Here is a 27,633-nt window from a genome sequence, read left to right as displayed (position 1 = left end):
CTGAGTCCAATGAATAATGGATCATTAAGGCTGACTATTTAAAAAAAAAAAAAAGGGAATAAGACAAGTCGTATATATTTAATTTCATGGGGGGGAGGAAATGAATAAAACACCCAAATTGGTTTGCGAGCCAATTAGTTTTGCGTTTTAGGAAAATCTTGTTATTGTTGTTTTGGGGTTTGTTTTTTTTTCCAAGGATGCAACAAATGGGACACAGGAAGTTAATTAGCGAGCTTCTGATGGAGCCAGGCCAGCTCTTTATCCCCTATGTTTAGGCTTTGTTAAAGACAAGGTGTCTGTTTGGCTGGTAGGTAACAGAGATAATTCTCTGACATCTTAACCTAAGGTCAGAGTGAAAGGTAAGGGTCGAATATCCCAGCTGATGGTGGGCAAAAGGCAGGGACCGCCCAGTTCAGCCTGTATATATAAACTATTGAACGACTTAAGATCGAGGTTTGAAGTTTTTAAAATTCAACGTGTTTGAACTTTTGTTCAAACAGACAATAAAATATCTGATCAGACGAGAGACAGTTTCTAAAGTCAGATTTTTAAATGATCGTCTAACATGCACATCAATAGCATTACAAATGTGACAAGCTGTACGGTCTCTAAGGATGTCATCAAGACTTCGTGGGGATTTATGCTTGAGTGTGTAATTTACTCCGTAGCTGTGTCGTAGCGCTCACCCCCCTGGAAGTGTAGCTAAACGTCAGGTCGACGTAACCTGAAACTACTGCTGTTGGCCCGTTCAGTACTCGATTCCTCCTGTGCCACCCCTGCTGGATGGGTCGTGTGTGGGCTGCGTGGACACCCAAGTTAACACCCAACTGGTTCAAGCTCAAGGTCAGAGGTCACCTTTATACTGACACCTCATTTTATATCAATGAATTATTATTCTTTTATAAAATTATTATAAAATTATTCTTCCCAGTTAAATTTACCCTTCATTCTAATTTGTGTTGTACAGTTATTTCATTTTTAACCTTAATTTATATTTTATTCCTTCCTAGTTAAATTTACCCTTTTTAATTTTTCATATTTATTTCCTATCTTATTCATAGCCTTTCCTTTTTTGTTTTCTTTAGGTCACGAGCAGTTGTCCAAGCATTTCACTACATATCGTACTGTGTATGACTGTGTACGTGACAAATAAAATTTGAATTTGAATTTGAATTTGAAGACGTTGTTTGACGACCATTCGAATAGGTTTGGGGGTTTTCCAAAGGTAGCTGCACAGGTAGAGACAGCCCTCACTAACTTCTGTTGCACATCCAGTCATTTTATTCCATATCCAGGCCTGAGACGTGACAGAAACCACTCGGTGCAGAAAAGAGCTTAAAGGGTTACTCCTAGTAGGCTTTCACAGGATAAAGAGCTAGTAACTGTGTAAAGTACCATGTTGGTCAGCAATAGCTGTTCTGCACGCGGAGCAACATTAGCATTAATGATTTTGTTTTTGTCCATATCATCAGTGTGCATCCACTATTCACTCTCCTTCTCGCTGTTTTCTGAGTATCCTGGTGTGTTTATACTGTTTGAGCTGTTAAATGTACCAGCTTTACTGAACACGTAGCAGAAAGTGGCTTTTCTGAGAGAGTTTCTTACTGAAATCAGTTGCCGAATGCCAGGAAACAGTCTTGACGAGAGAGCAGTAAGAATTTAATGAAGTAAAAGAAATGTGACTTTACAGCCCATAAAAACTTGCCAGTTTTTTAAACATACTAAAAGGCACCAGAGGGTAGAAGTACAAGCTCCCATTCCTAACTGTACATAAGTAAACAACAGCAAATATTAGCTACTTTCTTAATATAGATGTATACGCTTTAGATATGGTTTTCTTTTTTTCTGAAGATACTAAATGTGCTTGTGAAATTTCATTTGTTCCAGGGTTTTGCTGAATTAAGCTCATAAATCATGACAAGTGTAAGCTAACCGCTAATAAGAATATTAATGGCCTATGACGATACACGCTGCAGTGTGCTTATAAGATGGAATAGCAGGAACTTTTTTTTAAGTTTAACAGAAAGTGAGACATTTTAATGAGTACTTGCTCCATTAGCTGCAAGCTCTAAAAAAAAAAAAGAAGTTATTTCTATTGTGGCTAAACAGAAGCAGCCAGATGGTTTTCACACATCCCTTAATTGTCTTGTTTTTGCCAGGTTTTTCTTTATGTAGAATCCTGCTGTGCTGCAATGTTGTAATTTCTCTCCTTCTCTTGCTTTTCTTTTTTTTGGACTTAATTGCTCGGTTTTTATTGATTGTTAATCAGTCACTCTGACAAGCCCTGGCATGTCACGTTTTGTTTTGCTCTTTGCAGAGTAAATAATACTGTGTTGATGGGGAAAAAATAGAATAAGATCAATCTGTTTGTAACGATACTGGACGACGTTAGGGCAAAGCTCATTTTTTTTCCTCTGGAGACAAAAGTCGTGAAACCCGAATCACAACCGTGACATGAAGTTCATTCTTCAGCTGAGAACTTTAATTTCATTGGATGCTAATTAAGGAGCCAAAAAATGTGTTCGGCATCGAAACTGGCTCTCTGTGATCTTCAAATACAAATGCAGATTTAAAATTAGATGTGTTAATACACTCGGTTACTGCGTGAATGTGTGCGCACCGATAGCGATGTTGCATCTTTTCTTTTTTTGCATTTTTTTTTAAACATAATGTGCACCATTGATTTAAATGTTTGTTTTTTTTCCTCTTGTCACCCCTAATTTCCCTCGGTTTGCTGCTGCATCTGTGCATTTTGCGTTAACTGCCTTCTGTCTTTCACATTTGGCCCAAAAAGTCTTGGGTAAAGTGAAAACTATGGGTGTCTCGTAATGAATCCGTGGCATTTTGTGTAGTGTATGTGAATCCATTAGCTGCTAATTGGTTAATTAGACTGTGGATGTGCATCTGATTAGCTGTCATTAGACTTTGCAGGGGATCGGGAGGGGATTAAACAGCCGCCGGTGCTGCAAATTTTGCCCTCAAACATTTTTGCCTTAAGTCATATGAGTTGCACTCCAGCTTTGAGGAGTGTTGACATCCATATACAGTTTGCGTTTGCCTGCTATTAAGCAGCAAGCTAAGTTTTCTTTTGTGTGCATGCTGTGTGCGAATGTGCGTGCACCGAGACAAACTCATACATTATGCTCCCATTTCCTTCTCTCCACATGTGTCACTGTGCTCGGCTCAGAGGAGGGTGGAGAGCGCCAGGGCAAACTGTTAACTCAACCCAGCCAAGTGGAATAGCACTCAGACAAATGAGCTGTAATGACTAGGAGACGCAGGGGTCCTGCTCGCCTCATACTGTTTCTCTGTCTTTGCTCACTCGCACACACACATTGTTAAAACTTTAAATGCATACACTGTGGGAGGGAATCCTTAAACAGTAGCTGCACTCTCAGCCAGCCTTTCCCTCTGTCCACTTCATCATCTGTAATCAAGCGTTCATGTATCTAAAGCTAGAAAAGTGCAACTGCAGACACATTTGCGACTGTGAGTGTCGCAGGTTTAGCTTTTTTTGTCACCCTTAATGACAGAAAAAAAGGAGGTTGTAATTATAGATTACATACTTTTAAAGTAAGAAAAAGCTCACAGCAAATTGTTACTGACCGTTTTTACATTCCTGCGACATAAGGCCAGCCAGAAAATGCTGCGCTAGTGGTGGCGGTCTAAAATGGGTGGATTTTATTAGATCAGCAAGCACAAATAGTGCGACTTGCATCCACAGTTTAGAGACAATAAAAGCAGGCTGTTGTGCGAGGTCCTAAAGGCCCGTAGGCGTGACATTCATCTACTCGTTCACACCTCCGCCAGCCAGGAGATCCTTGGAGAGTAGTCGTAGCGTGCCACCACTGCAAAGAAAGGAGAACAACACTCACAGCTTGTAAAGAGAGCATAGAAGATCATCAGATAACTTTCTTCTGAAGTCTGCCACCTACTGCTTTTGGCTCGGGTCTGATAAACCACTCCGCATCGCTGATCCCCCTCCGGTGCTTCCTCATCACTGCTGACAGCAGTTCTTTTTGGTGGAATAATTGAATTTATTTGTCATCTTTCTGTGTGGATGCACAGCCTCAATGCTAACCATTAGGCAAAAGTGATGGCGACTGGGAGGCTGTCAGCAGTTTGGAAAGACAATTGTGTGCTTTGCTGGGTCCTTTTTTTTATGTCAGGACTTTGTTGATTGTTGTCCTGCTCTGTAATTATTCAGCATGGTTTGTCTTGTAGAGCCAATGCAGCATGAGATTACTCTGCCTCACCTCTCAAACCGGAAACGCGGGATTCAGGAGAATGTGCCAGAAATGTCTTAATCGCTCTCTGCGAAGAGTGCCCTTCAGCAGATTCCTCTTCCGATTTTATTTCTGGAGTCTGAGATTGGTATTTTAGGAGGGGGAGAGGGAGAGCGAGGGAGGGAGAAGGAGACAGAACAAGTAAGCAAAGAAGAGAGAAACTTAGATGCAGCTATGCACTGGAGAATTGGGAGTATGAGTTTTTTGATATTCTTTGGGCTTATCAGTGAAAATCTCAGCAAACACAACTGTCCCGGCTCATAAATGTAACATGGAGGCAGTAAATCCAGAAGAGATAACCACTGGTCCGAGTGTCTGCGGGGGCTGCAGCCAAAATTAAGGTTCCCTCCACTTGTCCTTTTGACTTGTGACTGCTGCCAGCCCGAGCTCCCAGGGAGGGAAAGGGCAAGGGAGGAGGGGAACGAGTGAACGATTGCTTCCCCAGCCGCTGCCAGAAACCTTGACTCATCCTGTTCCTGAGCCGCAGTTCGTGCTCACAAGCAAAGTGAACAGCATTTACAGAAGCACGGATCAGTCTCAGCATCATTCATGCCACATCTGGTACTCTGACCTGCTGTACCTGCTGCGAGGCTGGAAGGATGCATCAGCCTCATCCAATATTCAACAGGAGGGATGGGGTGAGCCTGCTTTGGGCTCTGTCGTCGCGTGTGCTGACGGTGCAGATTGAGGCATTTGGATGGAAAGTTCATCGAATCATCAGCCCAGAAGGTTTAGATCCACTATATGTTGAATTCTAAAGGAACTGACATGTTTTTCTTTTATTGGGAAAATTTGGACAAAACAAAGTTTAAAAAATAAGATATGATCCTCATTTATGCTCGCTCCTCAGCGCCTCAGTGCCTTCCTACCACTCCCCTACAGCATCAACAGTGTGCAGCGCTTGCTAAAAAGCAAAGAAACCTAAAAAGTTTCATCCCAAACATGAGCAACATTTATTACGGTGCTATTTTGCTCGATGTCTAGGATCTTCACTCGCTTCCACCTGTGCGTTGTAAGCACGGGCAAAAAGATGCTAACTACAGTTCACTTAGTAGTCACCGGTATCATTAATAGAAAAGATCATTTTAATATTATAAATGATTTCTATTGTACACACAGAAACCAGTTTTTGTACATGTGAAGCTCTCATTGCCCATTCCTCTAGCAGTGTAGCTAGCTCGGTCTGTGGAAGGGGATTTCGAGGTGAACTGAGCCTCTAAGTGTTGTTCGAGGACACTTAAACCCTTCACGACGTTTGTTTTTCCCTTCTAAGGAGACCAGCCATCACTGCAGATTTTCAGTCAACAGATGCCCAGCAGACAATAAAATGCACACACACTGCATGAACGCAAGCACACAAGATCCATTTCAAGCACGCTCACTGCACCCTCCCTGGACTTTCCTTTGGAGCCCTTTGGCCCTCTGATCCTCACCGTAGCAAATTAACACCCCGGGAGAGAAATTATGGGATTCGGAGGGGGAAAAATGCTAAAGAGAGAGAATGGAGAGAAGCGGCTCAGATAAGAGAAGACTGCTCTGCGGCTGTCAGTGGGACTGTGATACCCAATGAGAAAAAGTCTTCATCCTCATAGTTTTCTGCACTTAAACTCTATATGAATGTATATTATTTACACATGTATATATCTATGCACGCTTTTGTAAAAAACAAAACAAAAAAACAACAACAAAAAAACAGATTTTCCCTGTTTTGTTTTGTTTGTTTTTTTTTTTTTGTCACACTAGACGAGATGGTTGTCGTTTGTGTAGTCTTATGATTTATGTCTGGCTGCAAAGCAGATAGGTTTTAGAGGGAGAGACTTATGGAAAATAGAGCTTAAATTGACATAATCTTACAGTCTGAACAGTTATTTGAGCAATGTTCTCATTTATAAATTATATGGTTTTCATACTTTACACCTCCTCTACTAAGCATTAAGGAGAAAATGTACAGTTAATATAAAAAAGAGAACGTGGAGAAGTGCTTTAAATCAATTTTCAGAGCAGATCGTGTATATAAATATATATAAATAGAATGTTTGATAGTGTAATTTACTGAAGATGTGTTGTGTACAGTAATAAATCTCTTCAAGCTGAATTGAGTGCACTTAATGACCAGATCAGTAGCTTTCGGCAATAGCGCCCCACACTGGTGGGTGAAAGTGTTAAGACTACTCAACTACAGTAAGTAACTATTTATTAAGGACATCAAAGTCCACAACAATTACTATGTTGCAATCATGCATCACTCCAACTAGTCGATGCAGATGGCTCCGCCCCTCCCTGAGCCTTGCTCCGTCTGAGGTTTCTTCCTGTTAAAAGGGAGTTTTTCTCTCCCACTGTCGCCAAGTGCTCGCTCATAGGGGATGCTTGGGGTTTTCAATTCAATTCAATTTTATTTATATAGCGCCAAATCACAACAAAAGTCGCCTCAAGGCACTTCATAGATACAGAGAAAAACCCAACAATCATATGACCCCCTATGAGCAAGCACTTTGGCGACAGTGGGAAGGAAAAACTCCTTTTTAACAGGAAGAAACCTCCAGCAGAACCAGGCTCAGGGAGGGGCGGGGCCATCTGCTGCGACCGGTTGGGGTGAGAGAAGGAAGACATGAGAGAAGGATTAGATAAGATAAGATACCTTTATTAGTCCCACTAGTGGGAAATTTCATGTTTCATGCCGACCAATTGTAGGAGTTTACCTTACAGTGTAAAGCAAGTTGAGGTGAATGCTGTTTTGGTTTGGCACCATTAATAAAACTAAATTGCAATGAATTTCAGCAGAGCGATTCCCCAAAAATTAGTAGTCGAACATTTGGCATGGCTCTGCTTGGTGAGCCATGTGTCCTTAAAAACTATGAGACAGCTGGAAAAGTGCGTTACAAAAGAAATGATGACAGGCCTTAAAAATAAAAGAACTATATCTGAAAGTCACGTACTTAAGAAATAAGAAAAATATCCATCAAAGACCTGAGAGATCCATCTGGAAGTTCAGTTGATCCACCTACAGTTCACTAAAGCCTCATCAGAAATCACTTTGGAGGGGTGGCTGTCAAAAAGGGTTCTTTAGGAAGGGAAACTGGGAGAAAAGATGGGCATGCCAAATTACACAAGAACTGGACTGAAAATCAGTAGCTAATTGGACTTGCCTGAAGTATGTTATAATATGCTCTGATTGGTGGTTAAGCTGTCAGGCAGCGAATGACAGCCCGAACATTCAAAGAGTTTGCACTGGAGCTGAATGAGTTCAATGTGGACTACCTGCTGGTAGCCTAAATAAGTTTTTTTAAAACACAAAAAAGTATAAAAATTGATCTTAGAGCTCAAGTCAGAAGCACAATGCTGCTTTTCCAACCAACAGGCCAAACTGTTAAATTATCAAAGTTACTGAAAGGAAAAGAAGCAAAATTCACACATTTAAAAATCTGCAACCGTGAAACTTTAGTTAGTCGCACCATATCGTAGCTCTACTTCTGAGGAACGTAATACAAAAATACCTTAAGAAGCTGTATATGTTTTGCATGTAAAAGAAACTTGCATAGATAATGTTTCAAATGTAGGTATTGCTCAAGGATAAGATAAACTGGGCGTCACAGTTCACAGTTTCAAATGGTTATTTATTTACAAGCTATAAATTGGATGTCAGTAAGAGTCAAGCGAGCGAACATCTGGATGTATCCATGGTGAACGTTGGGTGGGACTCGGAGGGTGGTCCATTCACCTTGTCTGTCTGAGAGGTCAGGCAAGTGTAATAAATCATCCAGGTGACCCACTCTAGTACTAGTACCTGAACTTCAAAGCTGAGATTTGTTTCTTCGGTGCTGTACTGTAGTACACACTGGTAATTAGATATTGAGAGTACAGCTTGTCTGGATTGTATTGAAACTAAAGTCTCAAGTTCCACTCTGTTGAGTTACTTCTATCCCCCTTGTTTTTGTCTCTGTGACTCAACCCAGCCGAACCTCCAATGCCCCTGTGGCCCTTCTGCTGCAAAGTATGCCTGGTTAAAGCAAGGTCATAAAAGGCTGCGAAAGGTAAAAAGTGCACAAGGCAAAAGAGCAGGAAGCATTGAAGGAAGATGAAATGGCGAATACGTTGGAAGGTAGAGCAAAGACTCTTGGGGTTTAAGAGAAAAAGAACGGAAGAGAAAGAAAGCAGGAGAGAGGGCAAAGTCTCCCGTAGGTTGAGAGAATGAGAGAGATGTTTGCCACGGGGTTAAAAAACAGCAGAGAAAGAAGGAAAGGCAGGTCGCAGCACAAGGCAGAGACCAAGGAGACCAATAAAAAGGTGATATAAGACCCATTGTGCATGCAGGGAAAGAGAAAAAAAACAGTCTTCTCATTCTATCTTTATCTTCATATCAGCCTTGCTGACTATACATCTGTGTACAAGTGTGTGTGTGTGTGTGTTTGCATCCACATCGAGAATCCAGCATGGGGTAAAGCATGGGCCGTGTGCTCCCGTCAAAGATGGGTTTCAATTAGTTGAATTGGGTGGAAGTGATGCACAGAAACATTCAGGTGTGTGTGTGTGTGTGTGTGTGTGTGTGTGTGTGTGTGTGTGTGTGTGTGTGTGTGTGTGTGTGGTCACATCATACTACGTGGGTGGGCTTCAATTTGAGAATCAGCTCTTACACAAGCCTGCCCGTCCCTCAGACTACATCCTTTTCTGGAGCTTTTTGTATTGCCACACAATACGCCTCCTCCCGTCACCTTGTTTTTCCTCTTTATGCTCGCTCTCTGCCATGCTGCTAAACTCATCCGCCGTCTGTGTTTCTAATGCCAAACAGATGTAACTGATATTTTTCTCTGATGGGCAAAAATCTCTGTCTAGCTGATGAACATTAGCTCCATTTAAGAGGGACTTAGCTTCTGCTAATGTACTAATAAATGGTAGATGTAGCTATCATGATGTCACCTATTGGTTTCCAGTTCTGAAGCCTCAAGATGAGCTTTTCCACTGTCTTAGTGAAACTGCATGGTCATTGGTTGAAAGCCCTGGCATACCCACCCTGCTGGTCAGTTCGCATGCCACCGGTAATGTTATCACACAGCCACATATATGTATGCTCGCCATTTCAGTGCAAGGGCAAGACGGTGGTTAGCATTGTTGCCTCACAGCAAGCAGTGTTCCTCCCACAGCCAACATGCATTGCTGGGGTTAGGTTCATTGGTAATTCTAAATTACCCTTGTGAATGTGAGTCCGTATCTCTGTGGGTATCTGTGTCAGAATGGAGTACCCTGCATCCCGCCCTATGGTAGCTGGGATAGGCTCCAGCTCCTACGCTGAGGTCATGTCCACACTAACACGTTTTCGTTTGACAACACATCGTTTTCTCTCCGTCGTGGCCTCCCGTCCACACTGAGACGGCGTTTTGAAAACGCTCTCGAAAACGAATACATTTGAAGACGGTGCTTTCGCGTGGCAATGTGGACAGCGAAAACGGAGACTTTTCGAAAATGATGGCGCATTTTAGTCATGTGATGCAGTCATGTGACCAATTAAACTAAGATAGCGGAGGGCATTATACAGCAGTTGTTTTGTTTGCTCTCAATTTAAAGATTAATAGCAGTCTGTACATGCTCCTGATAGCTTTTCTTTAAATTCTTTCATTCTCACTCACTGTTGCAACTTTGTACTTCTGTGTTTTCGCAGCAACAACTCCACCTCATTGTCAGTCCATTTAAAAAACTCGGTGCTTTTCCTCGACATTTTGCCCCGACGTTTCAATGAGCTGGAAAGTAAATAAACGGCAGACAGAAATGAGGCAGATCGAATCTTCTTGCGTTTGGCGCATGCGCAGTACTGGAACGTAAGCGTTTTCGACCGTTTCAAGGTGGACGCACAACTCTGTGAAAACGACTGAACGCCGTTTTCAAATCTATCCGGGCTAGTGTGGACGTAGCCTGAGGATAAGCAGAAGAGAATGGACGGGTGGCATCACAGTGCAGATAGCAGCTAGAGAAAGTGGACATGGCGTCAATTTAGCGTCAGCTTTGTCGTATGGTGCTGTTCACCAGGTACAGCGTGGCGGGTATAAAGGGGCCCTAACAACTTATGATGACAGATCATTAGCCATACAAAATAGTGAAGATAATCCTTCATTTTAAAACAAGGTATGACCAAGATTTACAAAACAGTCCTTATTTTTAAGATTTGCATAAACCATAAACTCAGCAGAAACACGTTTGCAGTCAGACCTCCCCGTGCACGGATGATCTGATATCCTCGTGTTGGTGTTGTTCCCAGACCATCATGAAAATGTTGTTCCAGGTTCAACATTGCAAGTGACCAATCACATTGTTGTGACGTTATTCTTTTGCGCGCCAAGCCATTCGTGCATTTATGAAATTCCAATGTTGCAAGGACAATATCAATTCTGCTTACTGTTTATTAAAGGGTTAGCGTTAGGGTCCGTTGATCGGCGGACAGAGGGGGTTTCACGCAGCTTTAGTACAGTTTTTTGTTTTACGCCGGTTTTTCCCGAAGTTGCAAAAGTATGACATCACAACATTCTGATTGGTCACTTGCAATGTTGATCCTGGAACAACACCAACACGAGGATATCAGATCAACCCCCCGTGCACTTCTATGGGACCAGAAGTCTTTCTGCAAAAACAGACTTCAGATAGAAACCAGGTTTTAAGGAATTCCCGTGTTGGCTGAGGTTTTACGACCTGGAAGCTTCCATGTTTTATAACTGCCATGGCGTTACTTAGCCAAGCAAACATTGTTATGATGATGTAGGAACACCAACATAGCTAAATGAATCAACATGTTTCTCTGTGTATCCTGAATAAGCGACCTTTAGTAAAAATGCAACTATAGCAGCTCAGAGTGAAGTCCAGATCGGGCTGTCATTGGTAGTTTGCATCACTGCTACTACTGATAAACCACCAAACTAGCAGGTCTGAACACTGAAGCCAGTGTGGGTCACTGTGTATCTCTATTTCTTGTTCATGGCCACCTGAGGACACTTTGGTTTCCATAAGCAGTCGGATTGTAAAGACGGTGACCTCAGTGAGCTCTTTCATAATGAAAAAAGACTAAAAGGACTCTCTGTACCGCTTTCCCTCTGCCATTATGCTCTCTCTCTACAGCCTACGTGCGTCTGCTCACCTGACACACGGCCTCACATTGATAGCATTGCTGTCAGTATTTGGATAGAGCCGTCCATCCCAGTTTAAACTCTTGTGCACCACTACTTTTGACATAATAGATCTACCTCACCATGTTCTTGGTCCCCACTGGAACCAAAAACAGGATCTGCAACCACATTTAAAAACCTCTCCTAACCATCCCTGTTCTCAAGAGGACTTCCCAAACCAAACTGATCTGATTTAGGTCCAAACCAGATGCAGCTGATATTGTCACTTGTGTTATTTGACAGATAAGAGGACAGAACGTCCAATCAATTAAACACACTCACAAATAAAGCAGTTTGTTACTCAAACCTTGAGTTAAGCTGATGTTTTTATTTCCTTAAATACAGTCAGATGGAAAGTATACCAACAATGCAACAAAAGGTCAGTAACTATCAGGAGGAGGAGGCATTTTCTCCCCCAGCAGTCACGGGTATAAACTCTGTCAAGGAAAAAAAAGGAGAGCTGTCAGAACTTGGTTATCCCTTCATCCCCAACCGCTCGTCTCTATCCTTCGATTCTCCATCCCTTCATCCCTCCACCTAACTGGTATCAAACCTCACACTGACTGACAGCCATCCCTGTGAGGCTTCATTGTCTGAGAAAAAACGAAAACACACACAGACGCGCGCACGCACCAGCCATCTGAGCCGATGCCACGACTCCCCGTCAGCGGTTGCCGTACTTGTGTTTCGTTGCGTTCTGACAGGCCGGCGTCGGCTTATGCGGGCTTGAGAATGCGTTCGGGGCTTCAGAGGTCAGAGGTGCGCCGCAGCGTCAGCGCCCAGATGTGTACTCTCCCTGACGTGTCTGGCCAAGCAGAAAGCTACCAGGAACAACCCTGCGCATGTGCACTAGATGATAATAAAGACCCGAGGTGCGCATCCACTTAGGCACGTTGACTCTGCACGTGGAATCATTTGTTTGTCTTATTAAAGTTGAGCTCGATCGTCATATTTTAGAATTCCAGCTGCAAAAACATACCCGTGATATCAGGAAATTCAGTTTAATACATCGTCCGCGTTGTCTTAAGATGCAATTAAATGGAATATGTCTTCCTGAACAATACAAACCTACGTAGATTTTAAAAGAGCCCTTTAAACTGTGCAACACTGATTGATGTGCACACACAAGAAAGAAAATCCCAAATTGGCTCAGGCATAGACACAGAAACTTTGCCAAGTTAATTGAGCCAGTCAATATCAACAAAAGTGAAACAGCTAATAAGATGAAGGAAAAGGGGGATGAAAAGAGATGAAAAATTCAATCCTATAAAGGCGAGGAAAAGAGTCGCACGTTTACAGTCCAGTAAAGTTGCAAAATAACACGTGATCAAGAGAAATGGAGTACAAGCATGTAGAGTAATAGCAACAAACTCATCACGGGGAAGAACTAACAGAATAGTGTCAGTATAATTAATCTGTGAGTGTGTGAAGGTTGGAGTCTCATGAGTGGGAAGACAAAGACTTTTATTTTTGTTTGGTTTGCTTTTGTTTTGCTTTTTTGGCAAAGAACCGCCGCTGTAACCGTGACTGTCCTATAAAATTGCACGCTCATTTACTAGCTGATTGCCCAGGGTCTGTTGGAGGTCTCGGGCCGATTGAGGCTTGAAGTGCAACGGGAACAAGTTCAAGACTAAATCTTTTTTTTTTTAAACTGCACTTCAAGTTTGCAAATCTTTAAAACACATCCAGAGCGGGCGGCAGCGTGCAAAACTCTTACGTCTTCTGCACAATGCCAAAACCTTCATCTCTGCGGTGACACTTTCACAATTTCTTCTCGAGCCATCGCTTTCTTTCGCATCCCACGCGGAGGAGCACATTCTTAAAAACCTCACTGGAGGAGAGCCAGCCGGCTTTAAGCTGTCCACTAAGTCTAAGCTGTATGTCCACGATATGTCTGAGGCAGCGCTTACTGGCTCTGTCTGTTTGCTCAGCTTCAGCAAAGCCCATTGTAGTTTTTGTATCTCCCCGTCTTTTACCCTTGTTCCCCTTCCAAGAGAAAAGCCCTCTGTTTTTACCAGCATTGAAAGACAAGTGAATTTTAAGAAGAAATAAAAAGGGAAAAGAAACGATAAGGGGATAATTTTAACAGGAAGAAGCAGAAGGAAAAGACGGCCGCCTGAGGATGTGCCCTGTCGGGAGAGTGCACGCGAGGAAGAGTATCGATCCAAGCAGGTGAACCAGGGGTTCGCCCTGGTTTGGAGTGTATGAAGATTAGCTCTCCTGCCTCCACCTTTCCCCCCCTTTTCCTCCATATTTCTCTCTCCTCTCGCACAGTCTCTATTCCTCCTCATCATCCTCCTCTCCCTCCCTGGCTCGCCTCCCTCTGCCCACCTGCCTGCCTGCTGCTTACAAACACAGCTCATTTCTGTCTGTCGGCTCGTCGTCTTGCCTGCTCTCTGGAACCTGCTGCTGCTGCCGCCGCCGGAGACTGAGAGGACCTGAGACACGCATGTGGCAGCCTGCCAACCTGTTTGTGTGTTTTGGATCACTGGTGTCTTTATCCACCATCTCTGTGTGTGCGTGTGGATGCCTGAGAGCAGAGATCCGGTGAGCTCTTACAGGGATAATCATTGAACGTGTTTCAAGTATCTTCTTAATCACACGAGCCCCGCCTTCACATACAAATGTACACAAATTGATTTTCCTATTCAATATGCAGTTCTCTTATGGCATGCCAAAGTGGTGCGCGTTTCACTACGAGTGCGTGTGTGTGTGTGTGTGTGTGTTTGGGCAAATCTATAGGCAAGCGCCTGTAGTACACGTGGGAAGGAAGAATTTGAGAGCTGGGAGGCAACTAAACGAATGGCAGCACCATCAGTCTTGGTAATTGAGTTAAATTTCAACATTTAAATCAGCAGTTTCCTGCGACCAAGAGGAAACTTTCCTGCTTTGCATTTTCTTTTGTTTTCCGACAAACGTATTGACTCAGAACAAGAAACTTTTTATTTCTATCACCTCTCAGTATTCATGTGAAAAATATTTTTTAAGCAGGCAATGCGTATACTTTATCTGTACTTAAAAGCCAGACAGCACGCCACAAAACATGTCTGCTGGTTACCGCTGCACTGAGAGCTTCACAAAGAGCCTTTGGTTCAGTCTTGGCCTCTATTTACTGGTGGAAACCTTTCCTGATGACCTGTTCTCTCCCACCTCTTTCCCTCCTTTATCCACCGCAATCATCCTCCTCCATCCTCCTCCTGCTTCTTTGTCCTCTAGGTGTAGCGGAGGTGATAGTTCTCGTGGGAGGGCGTCAGGCTATCGGGATGAACCAGCGCTCTCTGACAGCAGTCACCTGTTTTAACCCCCAGAACAGTAAGTGGTACCCACTGGCCAGCCTGCCCTTCTACGACCGCGAGTTCTTCAGTGTCATCTCGGCGGGAGACAACATCTACCTGTCAGGTGAGCTAAATTGTCCACTCCAGCTGTATAACTGTGGCGTTGCTGTCACAGACATTCAGTGGTGTGGGGCCGGAGATGGAAAAATGATAGAGGGACTTAATAACAGGGCAGTTTTGAAAGGGTAATCCTTAAATGTGTAAATAAACTAAACTGTTAAACGTCTAAGTAAAGTAAACTTTTTTTCCCATGAGAGTGTTTTGGGATTACTCGTGTACTTTACAGCCAGGTTTGGCTCTGAAATACTCCCTTGAAATTTAGCCCAATCACTTCTGGTTGACACAGGATGATTCACAGGTTAAATTAACAGGTCAGGTTTTAGTTCAAAACTGAATTTATGACCTTAATGGAACACACTCAGCTACTTTTCTTCTATTTATTAATTTTTTTGGCCTTTGACAATAAAAAAATTACTAAGCGTGAATTAAATTCTATCATTGTGAGCATGTTTAGCTCAAATAACTATAGACTCTCATCATCCCACAGCCAGTTCCTCTCGTGATTTATTGTGTGGAACAATATTGATTATTGTCAAACCCAGGTAAGGGCAGACTTAATGGATTTTTTTTTGGAGGGGGGGGGGTGTCATTTACATCATCTGTTGAGACGTGCTTTAGTGCCATTAACTGCAACGAGCTGTAATAACAAAAAAAAATCCCACCTCAAGTTCAGTTTCAGAGTTCATTTTCCATCTCAGCAAACGCAGTGGTCAAATCAACTTCAGCATGCATACTTCAACTTTTTAATCAGCACAGACGAGCAACAAGGCAAATTGCTGAAGTAGACCGTATAGTGCTATATAAGCTGCAGGGTAGCGGCTTAATGGACCTCGAGGCGAGATTAGAATTCGCATATAAACTTGTTTCTTGGTTTTTATGACGCAGCCTGTAGCTGTATAAATGCTTATGAGCACATTACGGCGTCAGGTTAGGAAAGCCAAACGTGAGTTAAAGACGGTCACGAAGTTGTCTTCAAAGTTGACATTTGTGACCTCTTTTTATTATAGATGTTTTTCCTCTGTGGCTACTTTGATTTGGCCGAGTGAATCTACCCAGGCCGCTGGTCTCTTCTCTGACCTTTTATGAAACAGTTCAAGAGTTTTAAAAGGGGGCCAACCTCAAAGCTTAGTCACATGTTGCTCGGCCCTGTGCTGCAGACAACTCAAATGTCTTTTTAGAGGAGTCGTTTTTATATAAAATGGTTTTGGGTTTTTTTTTAATAGACCTTTTTCCTCTCTGTCTTGCTCTGTAGTTGCTGCAGCGTTCTGCACTTTGTTTTGCTCCATAGTGGCACACTGTGCGCTCTGCGACTCCCACAATGAGACACGTTTAGGTTGCTTCTCTACCAGCAGACTGAATTTCTGCCTCCATGGTTCATTTGTGCGAGATTCTCACACGGTACTCAGACCTTCATATTACACAGTGGAAATGTAACGGGATTTTCTTTTTCCTGCATGCACCTTTTCCTCTCCCTCTTTTCATATAAATGTAAATGTGTTTTTGGGCATTGGAACAGGTCTGCATGTATCCTCTGGGAGTCAGACAGCCAGTGGGGAAATCAGGGTTTTTCTAGCCAGCCAATCAACAGGCTCCGGCCTGTAACCGTCCTCGCACTCTGAACAGGGTCACTGAATCACGGCTGGTGTCACATGTCAAATAACACAGCTAAGAGAGCTGCTCTGAAGACGGCTCAAACAAGTACAGTTTTCTTGGCTGGCTGGATGACTCAGCAGCAAACAACTTTCTGACGGTTCAAGTTGTCCAAGTCTGCCACTGTTCCTCTTGGGGACTGGAGGGGTGGGCGGGTGGGGGGAACTTCTATATGTACTTTAAGAGTGACTTTTATTAAGTATAAAGGGCTAAAAATCAAATTCAGAAATAGTTCTTTAATCTGAAATTATTTCATTTCTATTTCTAATCTAATAGGCGCAGGTGCTGTGCAGGTAAAGGAGCCCCTGTTTGTGCTTTCATCACATCTCATTGATGTTGAATCGCACGAGGAAACACAGTCATTCTCATTTTCCAGCTTTTGTGACACAACTTTTTCTTTGTGTTTGAGTTGTGAAGTTTGAAATAAAGGATTTGGTGGGAAAGGAGACTGAAAACTTTTCTATGGCACTTTCGGAAAGTTACAAAGTGTTAAAAAATAACAAAAAAAATACATGTAATAGAAGTAAAAAGAAACCACTATATTAGATATAAACTCAATTTCATTAAATTAGTTTAGATAGCACCCAATCAACACAACAGTTGCCTCACGGCGGTTATTTTGTAAAATCAGATGACTCTATGTGAGCAAGCACTTGGTGACAGCAGGAAGGAAAAACTCCCTTTTGACAGGAAGAAACCTCTGGCAGAACTGCAGTCATCTGCCATGACCAGTTGGGGGTGTGTTTGATGTAAAAGACGTTGGATAAATACAGGCAATTGTGTAATAAAAATAAGAAACGCAATAAAAGTAAGTATTAGCAAAAGATTAAGAAGAGGATACAGAGTTTATCTGGCTCACATCTCTAGGCAGTAAAGTCCACACTTTGAGGGTCACAAGGCAGCAGAGGTAAAGAGTCGAGGTGTGGATCTCTAGCAGCGGACGGTCTCGTAGGGAGTCGACAGATTGCAGATATAGGCAGGAGCCGGAGCACTGAAGGCTTTTTGAACACGCAGTAAAACCTTAAAATCAATTCTGAAACTCCAGGGTAACCACTGAAGAGAGGATTTCTGTGAGGTGGTTGCTTCGCTTACTGTGTGTTGAAAATCTTGGCAGCAGCATTTTGTAACAGCTGCATTATTTAAATGTTTCACGTGCCGATACCAGAGTAAAGTGCATTGCAGAAGTCAAGTGTAGACGAGAGAGAAGCATGGGTGACCTTTTCTAAGTATGCAAGGAAGGAATAACCCGATCTTGGTCAGCTGTCTCGGTTGGCCAAAGCAGCACTAACTTTCCGTCACCTGACCGCTTAGACAATAACACAGTCATAAATAACACCTCGGTTGTGGAGCTCTTTTTGAACATTATTAGATGAGGGACTCAGACTAGCGGAGAGATTATTAAGTGCTACAAGTGTTGGGGACTTCAGGGGGCATTTGCAATTACCTCTAATTTGGAGTCGTGAGCAGGAAATTTTTGGACATCCAGTTTTTAATTTAAGCAAAGTAGGACGTGATGCATCAACGGCGCCGAGCTTTACTGGGACATACATGTGGGTGTCTGATTTCTCAGGGTTACCATCTGGAAAGCATGAGTACAGTAAATAAACCGCTGGGGAACTTCATAGAAATAGAGTTCAAGAGATGGGAGGCACCTTAAAGCACGGCACAGGAGAGCCAGGCCAAGAGATGAGAAATGTCGTGAAATCAGGGGTGAATCACTTATGCAACACAGTTCTTCAGGCTGCTGATTAAATACCGGTCCGCTGAGCCGAGGTCAAAGAGAAGATCGATGGTTATTTACTTCTTTGTTGAACACAATTGCGATGAAGCCGGTAGTAAGAGGAAATCTGACTATCACATTCTCTTAGCGTTAATAAACATGACAATAATGATGGATGCGTGGATGATTTTGATAGTGATGAAATCATTCAGCACCTTCTCACTTTGTTGAAGCACCTGACAGGTCTGGTTTTAACCAGTCATTAATCTTCAGCCCTATAATTGCCACAGCAGTAGTTCCACAAACCCCAGCAGCGACTAAAATACACCAAAGCAGAAGATTTAGCCCATTTTTGCTACGACAGAGGAAAACTGAAGGAGGCGTGTTTGTTTTTCTTTCAGATCTCTTGATCGCCCTGCTTATCAACTCTAATAAACCTTTTTTTTGTGCATTGCAGGTGGCACAGAGTCAGGTGTGATGGTGGCTGATGTGTGGTGCTACATGTCTCTTTTGGACAACTGGAATCTGGTGTCCCGGATGACCGTGGCTCGCTGTCGGCACAACAGCCTGGTGTACGACGGCAAGCTGTACACGATCGGCGGACTGGGCGTATCGGGGAACCTGGACCACGTGGAGAGGTAAAAGTCACGCAAAGCACCTCTGTCGTGGCTGCCGCGTCAGAGCTTGATCAGCGCGGTCAGTAGGGGGATGCTGAGCAGTACAGTTCGAGCAAATAAATATTCACACTGCACAGCAAAACATGGCAGATGGTGTGGCATGCAGTAGTGCGGTGCAGCATATTGCAAAAGGGGTTAGACAGGTTTCTTAGCATTTTTTTTCTTAGAGTAAAAAGGTGCAAAGGAGTGAATCTGGGCCGGGGGATATTAAAATGGTCACAGCTGTGAGTGGTGTCCCGGAGCAGCACTCGTGTTTGTGAGCGGCGCACGAGTGAGACGATTTGCTTTCTGAGATCAGAGCGGCACAATGCGTCTGATTCCATCCACGTCGGCATCGGCACATTAGCGAGACTTTATCTGGAGGTCGTACTTTGTGGCCTGTTCAGCTGGGTCTTCTTTTATGGAAAGTCTTCAGCATGAAACCAGAAATAGGCGACGTCGTCAAGGAGTATAATGAATCCCTAGTGGCACGGAACGTGTGCAGACGTTATCCAGATTTAATAGTTTGATTGATCTCATTTAGATTTTTTTTTAACACTGCTCCCTATTTCTTAGTTTACCCTCTAACCTGGGCTGATGAGCGTGTTACAAAGCGGGGAGAAGAGGAGGGTTGCCTCCCTTGCTCGACAGAGCAAGATTAACCAAAGCAATCAAAAGAACATTACTGAGTATATTAGAGCAGGCCGCTGTCGCTCATTACCTAGCAGCTCAATTGATCTCCGAAGCTTCTCGCAATGCACAACAGTCCTCCAAATGAAACAGCCTAATTTGATATTTCCCCATAATGCTGCCATACAGTGTCGTTATGACAGGGGGGAGATGGAATATTTGCCCCGTAATGGAAACGCATTTGATTCCTCCGTCTCTGAGCTGCTTAATTTGAGAGCTGCCGATGCATCTAGGGCATTCGAGGCTCCAAAGAAATCACTGTTTCACAGTGCGATGTGCCCGTGCACGTTTCTCACTCTCTGCCCTGGTGTGTGTTTTTGTGCAATCATGAGAAGCTTCTGTGAGGCCCACAGCAACTGGACTCAATCATCAGCACCGTGAAACTTTAACCTACTTTGCCTCTCTCCAAGAACGACCAGAGGCCTCCTCTGCTTGTTGTTAGTGCTCCACTGTTGCGCTGTAGCAGACTGTGCAAGCTACAGAGAAATAACACACGAACACACTCACTACACAAAACCAAACAGAACAGCTGAAGTTTGAATAGTTAATATGGAAATGCACGGTTTGCGCGCTGAGGCGAGGCATTTGTAGCACGAGGTCAAGGTTGTTTTCTCTGGCCATGTCATATAAACGCCAGCAGGTCTCTGAAGCAATTGTCAAGGCAATCAACGGGCTTGTTTCTAAGCAACCCGGGTTTTAATTTTGTCTCCTTTTAAGACTGTTATGTGGAACGAGTAACAAAGTCACAAGGTCCAAGGGTTCACTATACTAGGGCCAGAATTCCTATGTTTATGTTTATGTGTTTAAAAAGGGTCAACATAAAGAACTACCTGTGGTAGCATGTGGAGGGAATATCAAAGACAGACTTGCCTGTGGTCGTCCCAGTAACCCTTGACCATGACAGCATTTTTTTGTTGTTTTTTTCGTCTTTTTTTGTGTGTTTGTCTTATAACAAAAATGATCTTGAGCTGCACGAAGCGCTCTTGCACACTTTTCATTCATTCACATACAGCGGGGTATGCACCGTAAACAGGAAGCAGCTGGGTGCTTCGGGGAAAGACATGTTTCGACTGATAAGACCTGGCCAGGTAGCAAACAGGGTATCTGTTATCGTTGCCATAAGTCTTCTTTTCTGTCCTGTCTACGCTTCCACGCTGCAAGCAGAGTTTCCAAAAACAGAGTTTTAGAATAAATTTAGAAGCTTTCCAAAAGAAGAAAAGGAAGACGATGTTTTCAGTGACCTGAATCTTCATTTGCATTTAGACAAAGGGCCAGAATGCATTAAAAGAGCTATTTTTAAAAGATACTTGCTTACAGTACTCGTAGAAAGTCTTAAACTGCCCCTTATTTCTTTACATTTTGCTTCCAGGAAGCCAGACTTTGTGGTCTTAAGCAACAGTACTCCAGGCTTTCTGACAGTCTTACTTTAATTTGTTTGTGTTTTAAAACAAATAATTAATAAATGGGAAAAGCATGTGTTACATATCAAAGTTCTTCCAGTCCATTATTCCTGCCAAAGTAAGGGGAAATATAACAATTACAGAATAATAAGTTAAAAAGAGTGCAGATCCTCAGGAGCTAATCACTGTCTCCAGCTTTTTGAGTGTGTTTCTTATATTCCTCTTGTTGTGGATGTTCCTGATGACATTTTTCCAAAAATGTTCCCTCTCACTTCACAAACTTGCTGGAGGATCACTATAAATACATATCGCATATTCAATTCATATTTGCTCCCTGTCCTCAGAGGATGGCCGTCTTCCAGCTTCTGTTTTCTTCTTTTTCACTGCAGTATCTCCTCTGTGCCATTACACCTCAATCACCAGCCTTGTAGTTAGCTTTAGGTGTCTATGACCTCGTTGCCAGTTCATCAGTTGCCCTTTCTTCGAACACTTTTGTGGGTATACCTCACATGACCTGCCATTTTGAAGATGCTGTCACCCTGTCATCTAGCCATCTCTGGCCCTTGTTAAAGTACATTTTGTCCATTTTGTCAACTTGAAGAACTGACTGTTAACTTCATGGCTAACACTGTGTATCCCACCCATTTATACTTAGTTATTTACTGGTGGATGGTTTATGCTGCAGTGCATCTGTATATCTCTTATATTTTTAAAGTTTTAGCAGGGATTTTGTTTTGTTTTGTTTTAAACTATCTTAATGATTTCCAATCAAAATGCGCTATTTCTATAGTCGCTTAATTTTCCGATTGGGCGTGTTGACTTCTGGCAAATGTCTTTGTCGTCAGTGTTGTTGATTAAAAGGTTGATTAACCAACTGGCAGATATTTGCAGTGTGAGCTGCAGCTACATTTCTGAAGACTGGGACATGAAGCTATATTCACTGCAAAGCAATTACTGAAGAACAATAGAGGTAATATGAAGATTATAAGTAAAATAAATCAATAAATAAAATAATAATAATATTAATATTAATATTAATAATAGTTAATATGTCCTTGTAGATATCCAATTAATCCTTTAAAGCCGGTTGGAGCGGGCACGCTCCGTTTTGCGTAACTATTTTTAAATCCCGGTAGCACTGCAACCACGTAAGCTAGCGCAATAATTTTTTTTGCATATGAAACCGGAGGAGTTGTACTTACATGTTATGCCATCAGCTTGTCCTCGGTCACAGTTTCCTTCCACATATAGCTTTGCAAAAATTGCATAAAAAGTACTTGCAGCAACAAAAACATAATATTCCAGAAACACGCTTTGCCGATCCGATCAGCTGTTCGTAACACTTCCTACGTCCATCAGCGTGAACTATCACATGTCCGCCATGTCCTGCCTGAAACCGGAAGTGACGTCATTTGGCGGAAATGTAGTTTTTTACCATCAGGGCCTTATGAGCCTATACTGGTGTTTTTAAAAGTTATGCTTAACTTTATGACTTTCTGTGTCGTTTCTGGGATGCTTAGGACTCATATTGCACTGCTGGAAATAGTTTATTTTGATGCTGCTGTTTTTTTTGCAAATTTGCACTATAATATTTCTTTTCGGGTTTTTTTTTGCAGTATATAAAAATTGGTGTATTTCAAAAATAAAACTATGAAGACACTCAAAATAAATTTCCTGTGGTGGGAAACTAGTTTTTGTATTTACAGTTTTGAGGGATAAGCCTCTTAAATCGCTCTAACTAGAAATATATGTTAAAAAAACAAAAACGATTTTCAATTTTTTGGTAGTTTATTGCACGTTTTTGCAATTTATTTAATTACTATGCACTTAATGCAGACATATTATTAAAATTTGGGCTGTAATGGTTGTATTGATGTATATCAACTTGAAATGCTCCCAAAAATGGAACTACAGCATGTAAAAATATACTATAAGCTCTGGCGGACTTGGTTCTATGGTAGGTCTTAAAGGGTTAAAAGAGTGAGTGGTGATACAGCTAACTCATCCATAAGCATGAGTGTTCATATTTAAGCCACATTATAAACACCTTTCAGCAATTTTCCTGTCACTTAGAGAAAACCCTGCTTTAAATAGTCTGAGCTGTAAGACCTGTTCAGGAACCACATATCACTTCTGAGTATAATTTGTCTTTAGTGGAAAGTGAAGTAATGAAGGAATAATGTGATAACAAAGACATTTTAATTAGTCGCTTTGTCACTACATCACTGAGTCTCACTGTCAGCTGATTAATTTCACTTATTAACAACAACTTCACAAAAACCCCTGTATCCCGCCTGAAGCTAGACCTCACGGCTGTGCTGGAGAACTTGAGCAACATGATTTACAGTCATGTGAAAAGCAGTTTTCACAGGATCGACGCAGTCCTGTGAAAAACTAACTACACTCATTTCAGTAGCTTAGGAGAACTGCCTTTATCGGCAATAACTTGAAGTACTCGTTTTCTGTATCAGTCTCTCACATTGTCGTGAAGGAACTCTTTGTTACAATGTTGCTTTGTTCACGGAGAGCACAGTCCTCCAAACTATTCAAATCGAGTTAAGTTCTGCACTTTGACTGGACCGTTATAAAACGTTGATTCTTCTCTTTCTCAGCTATTCTGCTGTAAATTTACTGCTGTACTCGGGGTCATTGTCCTGCTGCATGACTCAGTTTCAGACAAACTCTAGCTCTCGGACAGATGGCCTCACGTTAGTGTCTAGATTACTTTGGTATGCAAAGAGGTTCATGGCTGATTGGAAGGTGCCCAGGTCGCAAAACAAACCCAAACATCATCCTTGCACCACCATGCTTGACAGTTGGTATAAGGTTTTTGGTCTCATCTGTCCAAAGAACAGTCCAAACACTGTTGCAGCAGTCTTGAGGTTTGCTCACGTACACATTTGCAAACCTAAGCTGTGCTGTCACGTTCTTTTTAGAGAGAAGAGGCTTTCTCTTGTCAACCCTTCCAAATAAGCCTAGTTTTTTTGGTCTTTTTCAAATTGTACTGTCATGATTTGTAAGATTTAACATGCTGAGGTCTCTGACTCTGAGATGGAACTTTTATTCTGCTGTGTTGTTACACCTCAGCCGTAAAAGGGTAATGGGGTATTTTCATCACCTTGCTAGGCCGGCGACGTGGACACCCAAAACCTCAGACGAGTTTGAATCTCAGTGACCTTGACCTCAAGCTTAGATATAAGACCTGAACGCTCAAGACCAACAAACATCCAACACTTCTGCTTTTACAGAGGTGCTCAACATCTGCCTTCTGCTTACCATCATAAAAGGAAACAGTAAAGATGTTTTCCCGTGACTATATCCTCTAATTCTGAAATAAGAAGCAAGCACACAGGAGAAAACTGAATCCCTTAGCATTAAATACACTGTAATCCATTTCATTAGCGTTTTGCTGCAACAGGATTACAACTTCTGTTTTAACCAGTAGCTCATAGTATTAGCAATATTAATAATATTAGCAAAAACTAGGTTTACAATAAGACTTCTGATGTACAACTGCTACACAGTCCTGTAGCTCTTATAATCAGGCTGTAATTGCCACTTGTGGCGATTCTTTAACAAAAGTTCTGATGCGTCCTTCTCGCTTGAATTTCATGTGAGTCGCGAAACGCAGGCTTTGAGTTGGTTATCACGAGTCGACGAAGCTCGAGAAGCCACACGGTAACAGACAGCCCGCTAAATGTGTTTTTCAAAGTTCTTAATACTTTCTTAAAATGCTTAAACAATGTGAAAGAAACTGTGTGGGGGCAAGTTTTGGAGCTTAATACTGCAGCTTTGTTTTGCAGAGGAAGGATGAGCAATTTCAAAGATTAAGGAGGATTTGTGAACAACAGGCAGCTTGGTCTGTCAAATCAACTCAAAAGACAGATGCTATAAGTCATACACAGTCTCAACAGCTTGGTGAGGAGCTTGACAGATTAACAACAGCAGTTTCATAAGACTCATAAACAGGATTCTAATTCTTCAAATTGCTTTTTTTAAAAAAAAAAAAAAACAAGGTGCAGGCCAGAGGCACCATTAGAAAGATTAACTCCTCTGAAAATTGAAGTTGACATAAAAAAAATTATTTCCACTGTAAAAGCAGTAAAACTGGGCTTTTTTAAGCTTTTGAACTTACATGAGGACGTCCGCAGTTCAAATCAGCCGCGTCTTTGTTTTGTTTATCACTTACACTACTATAATATCTCACGTGCTATATCGTGGTTGGAGGGGGTGCGGGGGGGAGCACTTAAAATGTGATATTTCAATAGAGTGTACATATGAATTATTGCATTTGTCTCACAGGCCAGGAAATGATACAGCTGAAGATTATTCAGATCATTTCCAGGCCATTTCTGAAAGCATTTGTTCCTCTCTGCTTTGATAAATGAGCTCCATTAACTGCTGATCCTTGAGTTTTGCAGCTAACCACTAGATTTGGCAGGTGTGGCCCTGCTGTGAGTCGCAGTTGGCTCTACTGCAGCTCAGTAACTGTGGGGCCAAAACTCCAAAGATAGTAGAGACTTCAACGGGGAGGCAGCCAGTCCGCAGCAGGACTAAATCCTGGCTGCTGGAGATAAGGTAGCTGTAACTCAAACACTTTTTTTTCTTGCCTCTGCAAGGAAGAAGAACTGCACACATCTGAAGTATACTTGTAATATGGAGAGTTAATAACATTCAGAAATCATTAGTCAGTGTATGTGAATAGCTGCCTTGTTTAATATGCAGATGGCTGGTGGGGATTGTATGTGAAGGCTGCAGAATGGCACGAAACGATGCGACAGCAAGAGCTGATTTGCTCCTCTCGTAGACTGATTGATGCAGAGATTGTTTACACACGCAGCCAGTCTTTTTTCATTATGCATGAGTCTGCGTTTCTGCCTGCGCTTGTGTGTTCCTTGAGTATATGTACATATGTATGCACACATGTGCGTGCGTTTATTTGTTGTCTGCATATGATGTCTCATCCAGCAACAGCCAAGGTCTCTCACCTTCCAGCTCAGGCTCTGAACACTCTGACACATCATTTGCAGTCCGTCCTCTTTCCCTGCACTCCCCATCTCCCCATCCATCTCACTGAGGGTTTCACGCTCCTAACCGTGAAATTCACCCACATTCACAATTATGTCTTCAATCAGAGCCATCTCAAAGCTAGTAGGATAAAGCCTTTCCTTGGGAACGGCAGGAGGTCCAAATCAACACTCAGAGGACTGAGCTGGCTTATTCCTTTCTCTGCTATCTGTGCTAATGACTGACAGACTTTTAGAGGTGGGAGCCGTTGAGTTCGGGAGGCTTTTAACTTGCAATCAGGTATCCCGGGCCCGCATGCTTCTTAGCATGTTGATCCTTTGGCAAACCAAAATGATTGCAGACATTGAATAATTCATGGCTGTCTAATAATGTGTCAATCACGGATGGTTTTGTTTTATTTATCACGCACTATGAACAGGTTTGTGCGTCCTCCAAGCTCTATTGCAAGTTAATATTGCATGAAGACTGCCAGAAACATGACGCTGAGTACAGCAACTAGCTTTTCTCATCAGGGATGTTGTGCTGTTTGGCTAAACAAGTCTGAAGGAGAGAGGAGGCTTTTTTTAATGGCTTTTCAAAATAAAATGACCTTTTAAATTGTGCATGCGCCTGTAAAATCTGCAGTGAAAGAGCTCCATTGTTCGTCTCTTGTTTTTCAGGTTCATTAACATTTGTTGTGCTGTAAAAGAAACATCGCCGCACTTCACCTACGTGTGTGTGTGTGTGTGTGTGTGTGTGTGTGTGTGTGTGTGTGTGTGTGTGTGTGTGTGAGAGAGAGAGATTATTCAGACGTCAGTCACTGAGCGCCGAAGGTCAGGACTGCGTTTTCTCCCATCTCCGTGAAGGGTGCCGAGCTCCTCTAGTGCAGTCAACCTTGGTTTGACTCAACCACTGTCTTTTTCCTACCCTTGATAAAAATCCTCCTCCTTCTATTTTAAGTTTGACTTTTTCCATTAAGTGCCGCTATTCTTTCGACCAGCATAATGGGGCATTTCAAGAATGTTGGCTTAGTCTGGCACAGGAGGCAAATTGTAACGCCTCGACAACCTTACAGAGGAGTGCTGAATAGCTCTTGGGAAATTTCATCAACTCGAGCATGACCAAGAACATACAGTGAGATGGAGACCCCAGCGGGAGGTTTTATCATACCTCACGCTGAACACAGTTTAAATCTTCTGTGAACTGACAAGTCCCTTAAATACTTGATGTCCCCGGGAAAAAGGTCCTCTCTTCTGCATCCTGCTCTGCAGAAGGAGGCTTCGGCTGCTGTTTGAGTCACAGTCCGGCAGGGTTTCTCCCACATAACAAAAACATCTTCATTTGTTTTTGCAAGGCTCCAATCTGTTCACATTTTCTCACACATCCTGCCACCTACATTTTAGCTCTTACTCTCAGGATGCAGATGCACTGCGAGCACGCTCATTCCATGTAAATACTGACAGGCTGGATTCGGGTACAGTGACTCGGGAGATGGAGGTCCTCCTTTGTCCGTTTTAGCTTTCTGCCCAACAGCACTCTCTTTTGGAGATTTGGGGGAAATAACCAGCAGGGTAATGATGCTAATAACAACAGAGCGTCCTGCAGCTCCGCAGCCCCAGGCATTCAGGACCCTGCGGTGAAGCAGGCAGGAAAGAGGGGAGGAGAGAGACAGAAGAGGAGCGAG

The 27,633-nt window shown here is 42.6% G+C and overlaps 1 protein-coding gene across 7 annotated transcripts in view; it reads left to right on the top strand.

Moving 5' to 3' along the window:
• The window catches only part of klhl29 (kelch-like family member 29), a 275,561-nt gene that overhangs the window by 209,920 nt on the left and 38,008 nt on the right, over positions 1 to 27,633 (top strand). For all 7 annotated transcript variants that reach the window (XM_086263032.1, XM_086263031.1, XM_086263029.1 and 4 more), the window contains 2 exons: positions 14,648 to 14,830; positions 18,654 to 18,834. In XM_086263032.1, coding sequence (XP_086119158.1) covers positions 14,648 to 14,830; positions 18,654 to 18,834 — 364 coding nt within the window. The remainder of the gene's footprint in view (positions 1 to 14,647; positions 14,831 to 18,653; positions 18,835 to 27,633) is intronic.

The sequence above is a fragment of the Aulonocara sp. 'chitande type north' Nkhata Bay genome, linkage group LG15 (assembly GCF_057382095.1).
Source record: "Aulonocara sp. 'chitande type north' Nkhata Bay isolate Kocher_YH1m ecotype deep benthic linkage group LG15, A_spYH_male_GT1.1, whole genome shotgun sequence".
Classification (NCBI taxonomy): Eukaryota; Metazoa; Chordata; class Actinopteri; order Cichliformes; family Cichlidae; genus Aulonocara; species Aulonocara sp. 'chitande type north' Nkhata Bay.
The sequence above is the reverse complement of the archived record's forward strand: the minus strand, read 5'-3'. Positions and strand labels throughout refer to the sequence as shown.